Source organism: Uloborus diversus, unplaced genomic scaffold, assembly GCF_026930045.1.
Source record: "Uloborus diversus isolate 005 unplaced genomic scaffold, Udiv.v.3.1 scaffold_980, whole genome shotgun sequence".
Taxonomy (NCBI): domain Eukaryota; kingdom Metazoa; phylum Arthropoda; class Arachnida; order Araneae; family Uloboridae; genus Uloborus; species Uloborus diversus.
This window is the reverse complement of record NW_026559210.1, coordinates 45,333-57,191: the sequence shown is the minus strand read 5'-3', so window position 1 is coordinate 57,191 and position 11,859 is coordinate 45,333. Positions and strand designations below refer to the sequence as shown.

The following is an 11,859-nucleotide window of genomic DNA, read 5'->3' as shown; positions in this document are numbered from 1 at the left end:
TAATAACTTGTGAAGATGCCTGCTTTTCGGGAGGAAGGGGAAATGAAGAAACTTTGATATATTCATTCTAAATGTCGCAGACAGCTGAACCAACAAGAAAAGCAACTAGAGTAGGGAAATAGCGAAAAAAGTCGTGCATTCCGAACTGCGATAGTGATTAAGGTGACAGCTTACCACATCTACTGCAATTAGTACACACAAGAACTGAAGAAAAGCTGCCAAGAGTATCAGAGTGGATGATCATGGACGATTCTATTTTCAAAGAGTTTGGTTGAAAAAGTCAGGACTTTACTGAAGTAAAGAATTCTCCCCGTCCCAGTCTTAAAGAGTTGAACAACTCTTGTAGAAAATACATGAATTGTTAAAAGAATGAATACTGTTAAAATGTTTTTAATGGTTATATACATAGATGTTTGAGTGAAAAAATACCTGTATGGATCCTTCGATGTCTTGTTAACTTATCCTTCCTATAGAATCCCCTACCACAAAAATCACAAGGATATGGACGTTCACCAGTATGAATCATGTTGTGCCGAGTAAGATGGTTCTTTTGAGAAAAGCTTTTCCCACACACCTCACAATGGAAAGGTTTGTCACCTGTATGGGTCCTCATGTGATCCAGGAGCTTGCAGCGATAACTGAATCCACTTCCACAGATTTCACAAGAGCAAGATTTTTCACCATGGGCAGCCTTGACGTGAATGCGGACTCGGTCCCCAGAGGCAAAATATTTGCCACAAATATCGCATGGCACCGTTTTCTCGCCCTTAGTATGAGCGGACAAATGGGCCTGCAGTTCAGAAGCCTGTTTGAAGGGAACTTTGCAAGATGGGCAGGGCCATGAACGCTCTTTTTCACCTAGCTGATTTGGCTGTTGCTGATCATCATGAGCCTGGTGTTGGTGCTGTTGGGGATGAGGTGGTGGAGGTTGCTGTTGTTGTTGCTGCTGCTGCTGCTGTTGTTGTTGCTGCTGCTGTGAAGGTTGTTGCTGCTGTTGCTGTGGGGGAGGTTGAGGTTGATTTTGTTTATCTAAATTAGGATTGGGTATTTTTAACCCAGAATCAATCCCTGGAAATGCTGGTGGTGCCGATGCAGCAGCTACTAATAAATTTCTAGCCGTCGAGAAATCGTTCTGGTTAATTAGATGATTCTTTAAACTACCCACTCTGTTCACTCCTTTTTGTTTAGAATCTTCAGGATGCTGTAACGGTTGAGACTGGCTAGCAGCTGCAGCAACATGAAAATTGGCTAAATGTGAGCGAGGATCAAAACCTAAAAAAAAGAAACTTTTTCAAATGGAATTTTAAAAAGCGGAATGTTTTTTATTTCATCCAACTTTTTCTTACAAATATTCTTTACATATTTTTCATTTTTTAAAATTATTCATCATTTATAGCCTAGAGACACATATAGTAGACAATTAACCATGCACGAAGTGTAGTGAAACACTTAGGATTCGCAATATTTTGAAAAATTCAGATATTTTTCTATATTTTTATACACATTTGTATACATTTTACACCAGTAAATGAAATCTTGATTGCTTGATAATTTTAGGATTCATCATTTTCAGTTTTACACACATGTAAACCTTATAGTCTCTTTTAAAATTCTTACTATATACATCTAAAGCAAAAATGATACTAGAATGGTAAGCATTTTAAGCAAACAAAATCAGCCAAAACATGTACTAATGGCATGCAATGATGTGCAAATTGCTGGAAATAAAGCAAATTGAGTTATACAGAACACAAAATGTACATGGGATTTTTTAAAAGAACTTTCTCAGGGGATAAAACTGTTTGGAGAGTCAAAAATACTGACTTTACTGACCAAAATATATAAAATACTGACCATATGCCGACTAAAATTTAAAAAATTAACAAACTTTGGTGTAACAAAAAAGAGTATTATACTTAGTGAAATAGATACTAGCTTTGTTTGTAATGTATAGCAACACAATGTACAGCTAATTTGGTATAAATTTTGACTAAAATCTAAGTTTAATTCATATATTTATTGTATAGTTAAAAAAACTTTTCTGAAACTAGGAAAATAAATTAAAAGATCTTGCAACTGTTTAAAATATTATTAAGTGATCGAGAGCAGTTTTTCATTCACATTTTTTTCCTTGAAAACTCAGTGGAAAACAAACTTTAAGAAAAAGGAAATACAAAGTAGAAAAAACATATCAATTATACACTTAACCTTATTAATTTTTAGTTAAAAGCATGTTTTAGTAAAACTCAGAGCATATTTAGAAGACTGTTTTAATTACTAATAAGCAAATATTTCTGCATATACAAAAATTACATCTTGACTCAGGTACCCTGACTGACACCCTACCTCAAAAATATAGACACAAGCATAAAATACAATTCACAGTAAAAATACGAATGGAAGGATTTACATCACATATAAGTATAATGATAACCGGTACGTGAAACATAAGTTAGGGTAATTTATTTTAAAAACACCATGTGGTGAATTTATTAAGAAAACTAGAAAGTTGGGTGTCCTATAGTTGCACTTTTTAATTTATGAATTATATTTAAGATTAAGAAACACAGTTACAAATGTAAGTATGAAATTGTGTTTCCATTACCTCTTGTTACTTCAGACACATGGTTTTCCATCGTAAGTACCAAGTTATTCCAGTGTCACAAAATATTGGCTAACAGTTTCATATAAGTTTGGGGCCCTATGTTGCCACACGTTTACATTGGATTTAAGTTTGGATTAACTGATGGCTGTTCCATGACATTGATATTATTCATGTTGAACTACAGATCTGTTGAGTTGGATGCATCAGTAGGCACTTTGTTTTGCTGAAATACAGTTTGCTCCGCCCAGCAAATCCTGTATTGGAATAAGATAGTCCTCTAATACTCACTAATAGTTGAGAAAGCTCATTTTCTTGTTACAAATAGCCAAAAACGTTCGTCAATTAAATCCAATACCACAACAAACCTTATGTTTTAACTGAGCGAAGAAAATGACGTCTTAGGGTGACAAATGGCTGTCAACAATATTTAGTGCTGAGAAAAAGTGGAACTTGGAAAGACCAGATGAATAAAAATTTTACTGGCATGTTTTAAGAAGCAAAAGAAAAAGTCTTTTTTTTGTAGACAGGCAAGATGGGGGATAAGTAACAGCTTCAGATGCTTTTGGATTCAATAGACAAGCATTTTTGGGAATTTCTAGCAAGTAAATAAATTTCCACGACGATAAGCAAATAATAAAGAACCATTTTATTCTGATAAAGGAGTTGCTGGGAGTACCACTCTTCGTATTTCAGAAAGACAAACATCTACTCATGTGCCTAAAACACAGGGTTTAGCAAAAATGCTAAAATTAGAAAATTAGCTTTAGCATAATGCTAAAATATTGAAAATTGATGATAAATATGTTGACATATCTTTTTTTTTTTTTGATATCTCAATGTGTTTCTATTTCAATTAATAACATTAATAACTAAATTCAAAATTCAGTCATAATATCATTAAAGAAATAAATACACAGCAGCTATTTTCCTTTTTCAATTTGACATAAAAATTTTAAATTATACTCATCATTGAGAGGACACAAGCTTGATTTTCAAATGGTACAAGTTCCCTCGTCCTAATAATGCACTTATTGGGGGGATATAGTGCTCAGTTGTAGGTAATACTAAATATTATTGTACTTACTAGTAATTTAAATATCTTGGGTAAGATTTGTAATAAGATTTAGGTAGTTGAAATCACCTTACATATTATTTCCTCTCTAGTGCATGGTTTTTTACACTATTATTAGGTATTCGAGCAAAAAGGCGAAAATTTCTTGTATGATTTTTGTAATTGAATTGCATTTTGCAAAAAATGAGACTGTAGCAAAAACCCTGCTAGCACAATGAATATGTAGTATCAATGTCATGGACTGCCTATCGTTTAGTCCAGACAAAAATCCACAATTGAAAATGTCTGGGAACATCTAGCAAGAAAATTAATATGAAAATGGAAATCAATGTATTTCGACTAAGGACTTTAAAGAAGAGATAAATGAAGTATGGAACCATTATGAACTCCCCATATAGGTAATGCAAAACTTGATACTTTCAATGGAAAACCATGTGTTTGAAGTAATTAAGGGTAACAGAATCACAAGTTCATATTAACATTTGTAACTGTGTTTCTCAACCTTAAATATCATTTATAAATTAAAAAGCATGGGCAGCTCTTAACGGGAGGGGAAGGGAGGCAACCCCCCATCCCATTTCAAAAAGTAAAGGATACTTACCTCCCTCCCCCTCCCCTTCATTTTTTAGAGCAAAAAATTAGCAATCAATTGAAAAATGATTTTGTCCCCCAAGTGCACTGACTTTTTTTTTACAGAAATAAAGATGAAAAAGGACAAATAAATGGGGTAGCTAGGTTTTCCATTAAACTAGATCATTCCAATCCGATAAAATAATAGCAAAGATTTTTAAGTAAAACAGACTACTAGATTGGCAAAATTTGGCTGCTATATTAGCAATTTATTGCTCTTTTTTTTTTTTTGGCATTTTTAAAAGTTTATCTGAAAATTTAAAAAAAAAATTGACAGTGAATATTGTCTTAAAATTAATTATTCGGTAAATTTGCAAAAAAAAAAAAAACTGACTTTACTGACTAAATTCTGTGAATATTGACTAAGACTGACCAATTTTTATAATACTGACTTTTACTGACCAGTTTTATGCCTTGAGACTTCACATTGATTTTCTAAATCCAAAATGTATTTGGCAAGAAGCAATATTATCCAGCATTGAGTATTATTTGCAGTTTTCCCCTTTTCTATTAAAATTTGATTATTAATTTTAAAAATTTATGGGCAGATGGATTGGATTTATTAGCACAAAATTGTTTACAAATTATTGACTGAACTCATCTGTTTTAAGGTTATTAGAACAAAAAATTAATTGGTAGAAGGGGGGGGGGGGAATGCACCAAAAAAGGGGAAGGGCACTATAACATTTAATCATACAGAATAAATTTTAAGAAATTTTAGATATTTAATATATAAAGTTATACTGGGCAAAAAAATATATTTCTTTTTTTTTTTTTTTAATCAGCAAGTTACACAAAAATATAAACTAAAAATTCATCTTATCAGATTTAAAATATGTAATACAGTCAATTCGCGAGAACTCGAAGTCTGAGAACTCGAATATTACTATAACTTGAAGATTTTATCAAGTCCCAACCCCTTGGGGTTAATTCCATGCTAATTATTCTCAATATCTTCCTTTAACTCGAAGTTTTTTCAAAGATGACTCGAAATTTATTTTGATAGAATGGAAAGAAAGAAAGAAGTGACTTTGGGAAAAAAAATAAACCACCTTCACTTTCAATTCCTGCACAATAGACCTCTAAAGCAAGAAAAGCACCTGTTGAGCCAATGGTGCGATGAAGAAGTTACACCTGCGGAAATGAGTTAGCTTGTTTTCTTTTGTTGTACTGTACTGTTTACACTTTGACATGTTGCTGGACTATGAATTTGCTTTTAAGCTGTCAAGCTGTGAAGTCAACTGCTTGTACCTTTATTCAAAGTCTGACCTAGTTAAGATGCGTTCCCCTTTGTTCTTTAGTTTGATCATTTGCTGAGAGATAGAGTTAGTTTTCTTTACTATTAAAATTATCTAAGCAAGTACTCTGTCAATCACATTAAAAGAAAAAAAGAAACATCTAAAGCGGTAGAATCCATGAATCCAAATTTGAAACAAAGGAAAATATGCACCGTTCCTGAAGTAGAATCAGCTCTATTCAAGTGGTTCCAGCAGTATCGAAATCAAAACCATGTTTTTGATTTTTTTTTCTTTGTATATTTCTGATTAAATTTTGCATATTGTGCTTAAAAATGTTTAAGTTCTGTAATTTTGTCTATTACATGTATATATTAAAATATTCGATGGTTTTTTAATATTAAAATATCGAAAACCGAAACGAGCGCTAAGTTGAACTTCCGATAAGTCGAAGTTTTTCGTCGGTCCCTTTAGATTTGAGGTATCAAGAATTGACTGTATATATATATCCTAATGCAATGCATAAATTAAATGCATTCTAATTAAATGTGAAATAAAGTAGGAAATTATTTTCCACTTAAGTTGTGATTGAAAAATGTTGTCATGCTAATAACCTATTTGTGTAAATTTTATGATCCAACCTACATATAATTAAGTTTCATCTACAATACCATCATTGAATCCATCAGAAATTCGACTCATCTGAACCTTATTATCATACTTAATTTCTCCCTTTATCATGCATCTTCTCATACCTTATTTTTACTTCAAGTCAAAAAGTTTATTTTAGAAATTTTCAACTTGGATTTAAATGTTACTTCTTTACATGCAGCATGCCTTTCATGAAAATTCAGGAAAGTTCCATCATCAGTTATGAGGGAAAAAGTTCTAAAATTATTCTGACAATAACTTTTCAAACGATTCTTTAAAAATGAAACAATCAAAAAAAAAAGGAAACATGGTGCCCTCTTAATATATTTATTAAGATTATGTATGCTTTAAAAAAATATTCAACTCAAATCCCCCAAAAAAGTGGCTACAACATTAAATATATGTACGTAAAAGATAATTGTATGTATTACATAGTTCTTTAACATTTTGTCGTAACTAGTTTAATAAGTATATTACATATGGAAAATTATATAAAGTAGTTTCATCATTTGAATAAATTAATAATAACCTATGTACAGAATACTAATCAACAAAAAAGATGCACACAAAACTTAGTTACAAAAGAAATATTATATTCAGCAAATTACAAAAATTTAAGTACCTCTATAATCCCAAGGGGTAGAACTGTTGCAGATCGTCAAAACATCTGTAAGAAATATACTTTTGCTTCAAACTACAGAACAAAAGGTAAAAACGTACTTGCTTAACATCTTAATTTGTGGTGATTTCCCTTTCTCCAGTAGTGAAAGATATTCCCAGGAGCAAGAAATTGGGAATTTCAAATTTTGACTAGCATTTTTTAAACACTGAAATTTATTTTATCTAAAATTACACACACCATTACACAATTGGGAGCATACTTAAAATGGTTGAAATATATATATATATATATATATATATATATATATATATATATATATATATATATATATATATATATATATATATATTTTTTTTTTTTTTTTTCAAAAATAAAACTAATACCTTTTTATTTACTTTATTGTCACTCAAAAAAAATTGTTTAAAATAAGCTAATACTTCAAAAGTATATCATTATAAGTCAATTGACTGCCTGGTAAATATTCATTGGTATGAACTCAAATCTCAAAAGATACAATGGAAAAAGTGTCCTTATGGGTAGTCACATTAAATGATAAGTTGCAACAGCAAGTTAAAACTGAAATAGCTCTGCCGACATTTTCTCAAAAATTAATAAAAAAAATTTTCCACTTCAAATTTAATAAACATTGCTTGACATTTATCAAATGAATTTATTATATTTTATCAGAGTTCGCCGATATATATCTGATATTTATTTTGAAAATATCACGATGTTTGGATATTTTTGATATTTATTTTTCAACTATGGTATTTTCAATACAAAAAGTATATTAAACACAGTAATATTGTTTATTTATTATTAAAACTAAGAAGTGATTTACTATATTTTTATGATGTATTCATACATCAATAAAATAACAAAGTAATACAATATTACTTTTTTACTTGTATTGTATATTCATAAAATTAGTAGTAACGTAACAATTTGAATTCATATTAAAAGTGCCCAATTAAATATTAAACATTGATCAGAAAAGAAGTAAATGTCTTATGACTGTGCACCGACTAATGCATTTTATTTATTTCTGATTAATCATATAACTGTAAAAGTAGCTAACAGAAGAAAAATTAGTAAAAGTGCTAATGTGAAATTAACGTCATTAAAATTGATTTATGACGTACTGCAATATTAGATATAAATAGTGAAAGAAATCTTAACTTTTAGTCTACATACTGTTATTATAATATAAGAAAATAAAGAGTGATTTGAAGATGCATTTACTATTTTGAACACTTTAGTTTGTGCTAATTGAAAATACCGGATATATATCAAAATATCTGATATGTATCAAAATATCAGATATTTTCGAGCCCTGTAATTTATTGACGTTTAGAAGCAGCAATACAGTAATTGACATTTAAACCCAGTAACAGCCACAGCAGTAATGCAGAGAGATTTACTGGTTACAAGTGTCTATAGTGAGCCCCTCTTAATGCAACCAACAAATGGCCTAAAAATACATTGTGGGGACTTCAGTCTATAGAAATTATGGAGCATAGCTCAAGATATCGTATCTGCGGTTGAATATTATTTATGATAGCTCTTCCGATTTGCGGAGTCATTTTTTAATAATGAATTCTGCCCAAAACACAACCGAGTGATTAAAAGCTTGCATTATCCACAAGATGCTGACATGTTCGGATAGCTAGCTGTGGTCATGGTTCATTTAGCTCTTTATTCTTTTAAAACAACAAAAAATTAGTAACAAACGCACTAGGAGAATTATTTGACAGTCTTAACGTCAAAAGATCAATTTGGTTGAAACTTGAAACATTACAGCACATGACCTAAGACTGTAGAATCAGGGCCGGCACTGTTCACTATATCACCTGGTGTATTTTGCTTAGAAGTTACAGTTAGCATGACAGAATTTTGAGGGAATAGCTGTTGGTCTTTTTTGTGTGTATAAAATAAGAATGAATTACTTTTTCATTGCAGTTCTAAAATGCCTAAAACATTTGGAAATATTTCATTTTTTGATAAAAATTTGAATTTAAAAACAGATGGGTAGTTGCAAATGCAAAATCTTCATTCAACTATCAAAAAAAATTAGGTATGCTTAACCAATTGCGTACTTGAGCAACACTAAACTGACAACATATTTAAAGGCTTTTGATTTGCTTTAAATATACACAGGAATAGGGGCTTTTTCCAAATAGGATGTAGGGAAAACAGTCAGTCACAGCCACATCATGCAAAATGTGAAACAAATGCAAAGCAAGATGTTAAACAAGTAAGCATGCATAAAAATATACACACAAGCACAATAAAAACAGCAGCAAAATTTATACACAAAAAGTTAGAAATTTTTTCATATTTTAAAACCATTGTTGTTTTTACACCTAAGGAAGAGCTGATATTCAAAGTACTGACCTTCTGATTATTCATGCAGTTTGAAAAATCACTAATATTATCCTATTTTTGTATTTCCCCTACAATTAGAAACTCTTTTCAAATAAAACCGCACATCAGTATGGGAAAAACTCGATTGCAAGACATATTAACAAAAAAAAACATACACAGTGGACATTCGATATAACCACCATCTCCATCCCAGAGAAAAAGATCTTTATAACGAGTGGTCCTTATAAGAGGTATAATTTAGAAAACATACATTTATTATGCATGTTTTGTTGCTCTAATAAAATTGGCATTTTTCCAAAGCTTCCAGTTAAATGATCAAATTATTTTATCATAAGATTTTTTTAAAAAATATGGGTGCAAAATATGAAGACGAAATATTAAAGATTTTAAAGTATTAAATCCAGGAAAAAATTTATTACATAAAAATAACATCATTAAAGAACAAATATTTCTCCACACATGAAAATTCCATCAGATAAAAAAAATAACACTTGGGAAGTTAAACAAAATATCTTTTGACTATGATGTTATGAAAATAACAGTTAACCATAGGAAACATCGAAGATTTTCAGAGTAATACTAGGATATGCCGAATTGTTGATAAGCAATTTGTAATAGATTTTTAATTTTCCTTAGAAAAATTTCAAATCCACAACTCTTCATAAATCGATAAAAAATTTAATTAGAATGGTGTTAATTATTTTTAAAGCGATAAACTTCAACTTACCTTTTTGCTCATCTTTCCACAGTTGAAAACCATTAACTGAAAATAGGAAATTATTTATATTAAAATCACTCATTTCTGTAATAATATAGTCCTTTATCATTTATATTGCTAAAATTATTGAGGAAAGTGCAGAATAAGAACATTAATCTGCATTATACTCATGCATCGGAAAGTGAGAAAATAAACAATGAGCCTCAACAACCTGCAGACAACAAAGGCTGTCAAAATAACGGTAAATGCCTATTAGGTTTCTAAAAATCCATCATAAATTGCCAAGTCAGCTTTCAAAGTACATAAGTATGATGTCTGCTTTCTTTTGTCATTCAAGATCATAGGAAATATTAAAAATATAGGTGTTAATAAGAATTTCAAACGACGCGTCAAGTTCAGAAGGGTCCCGCTATGTTAGCAACTCACAGCAGGAGATCGCGATTCCCAAACAAAGGCATTTGAGTGCTTACGTCCTAGATTTCATTTAAAGCATTTGGAGGCATTTTTTAGATCATAGAAAGATATTATATATAACAATATTTTTAAAGTACAAAAGTAACAATTAAAATTCACCTGGAAATGCTGTTGGAAAAACAAAAGTTGGAGTGCAAACAACTTGCTCTGGCGTAGAAGCCATTTTTTTTTGCACTCCTGAATTGCCATTCGCGAAGTCCAAATATATCATGACATTCCAGTTTTATCGTTCTCTCAAGCATGAAAGATTAATATTTACTCCTTTGTGGAAAAATGTACTAATATTTCTATTTTCATAAATGCGATAATGAAACCTTAAAAATTTTTCAAAGGAAATGATAAACGAAGTTTGAATTATGAACGATAAAAGTCAACAACGTTTCTGAACATGAACTTAGGGACGTCCCATCCCGAATCCTAAAATAATCCAAAGACAATAGAAAATATTTCCGCAGACATTGAACAAACCGATGCGTATACCTACCCAATAAAAGTATCTAGCTAAAGGTATCAGATTTCCAGGACAGTCTTAACTTTTCCACTTCTGACTTCTGTCCATAAAAATACAAGGGCGCCCCCCCCCCCCCCACTTAAGAGCAAGGACGCATCCCCTTCAATACCGCGAAGATCCCGTCAAATCTGCAGCCCTCCCCCACCAATAAAAAAGAGGAACGTACCCCTAAAAGCACTCCCCTCTAAAAATTCCGACGGCGCACTCTGCGCGATGATCCCGCCCCTCACTCTAAGTGGGTACGGGGCACCCCTGAAAAATACTTTTACCACCAGCCAAGGGGCATCAGTTTCTGTAAATTTTTTCTCTATGATCAAAGGGGGCTGGCTTGCCGGTCCATCGGCAAGTTGCGTCTTTGCACATGGCACAGATGAGCTTACGACGAAATGGGAAGATTTTGGGTCCCATCGATTGGGCGCTAGGAACATTGGATGCCGGGAACATTGAGCGCCGAGCTTATTGGCTGCCTGGAACATTGGGCCCAATGTACTCGGCACCCAATGCAAAGAAATAATCCTGCAACTCTGTTGTTTATGGCCAAAGTCGCCAAGCCACCACGTTACTGTAATTCAGCCGATCACCAGTGAGCGAAGCGAACTCCGACGATGAGCGGTCCGATCTTTTGAACGAAAACTTTTAAATCCCGCTCTCTTGCTGATCATTCTCACTTGCTATCTTTCTCTGCGTACTTGAATGATCTTCATATATTGCCAAATTTGTTCTTTCCGCTAAAGATAAAAATCTTCCACTGCACTGATCTTTTGTGTACAGAACTACCCTGTTGTAGTTTGTCTAGATGAAAATAAAATTTGTTTCGTGTTTAAATTCCACCGTCTTTTCCTTTAATAATGTACTGATTAGTTTGATAATCCTTAAAGTATTCTTGCCATTGATGCCAAAACTCGGATGGATTTGTGAGCAGAGAAACAAATGTTGCTAGGTACGGTACTTTTGGT

At 31.9% G+C, this 11,859-nt stretch overlaps 1 protein-coding gene across 1 annotated transcript; it reads right to left on the bottom strand.

Moving 5' to 3' along the window:
• Positions 1 to 429: 429 nt before the first annotated feature.
• LOC129234079 (zinc finger protein 8-like) lies at positions 430 to 10,603 on the bottom strand (the record flags this gene model as incomplete). Its single annotated transcript, XM_054867969.1, has 4 exons — positions 10,492 to 10,603; positions 9,924 to 9,963; positions 6,816 to 6,874; positions 430 to 1,272 (listed from the first exon to the last, which is right to left on the bottom strand). Coding segments are annotated over exons 1-4 (1,054 nt in total), but the record flags the coding sequence as incomplete, so codon positions are not given.
• Positions 10,604 to 11,859: the final 1,256 nt, after the last annotated feature.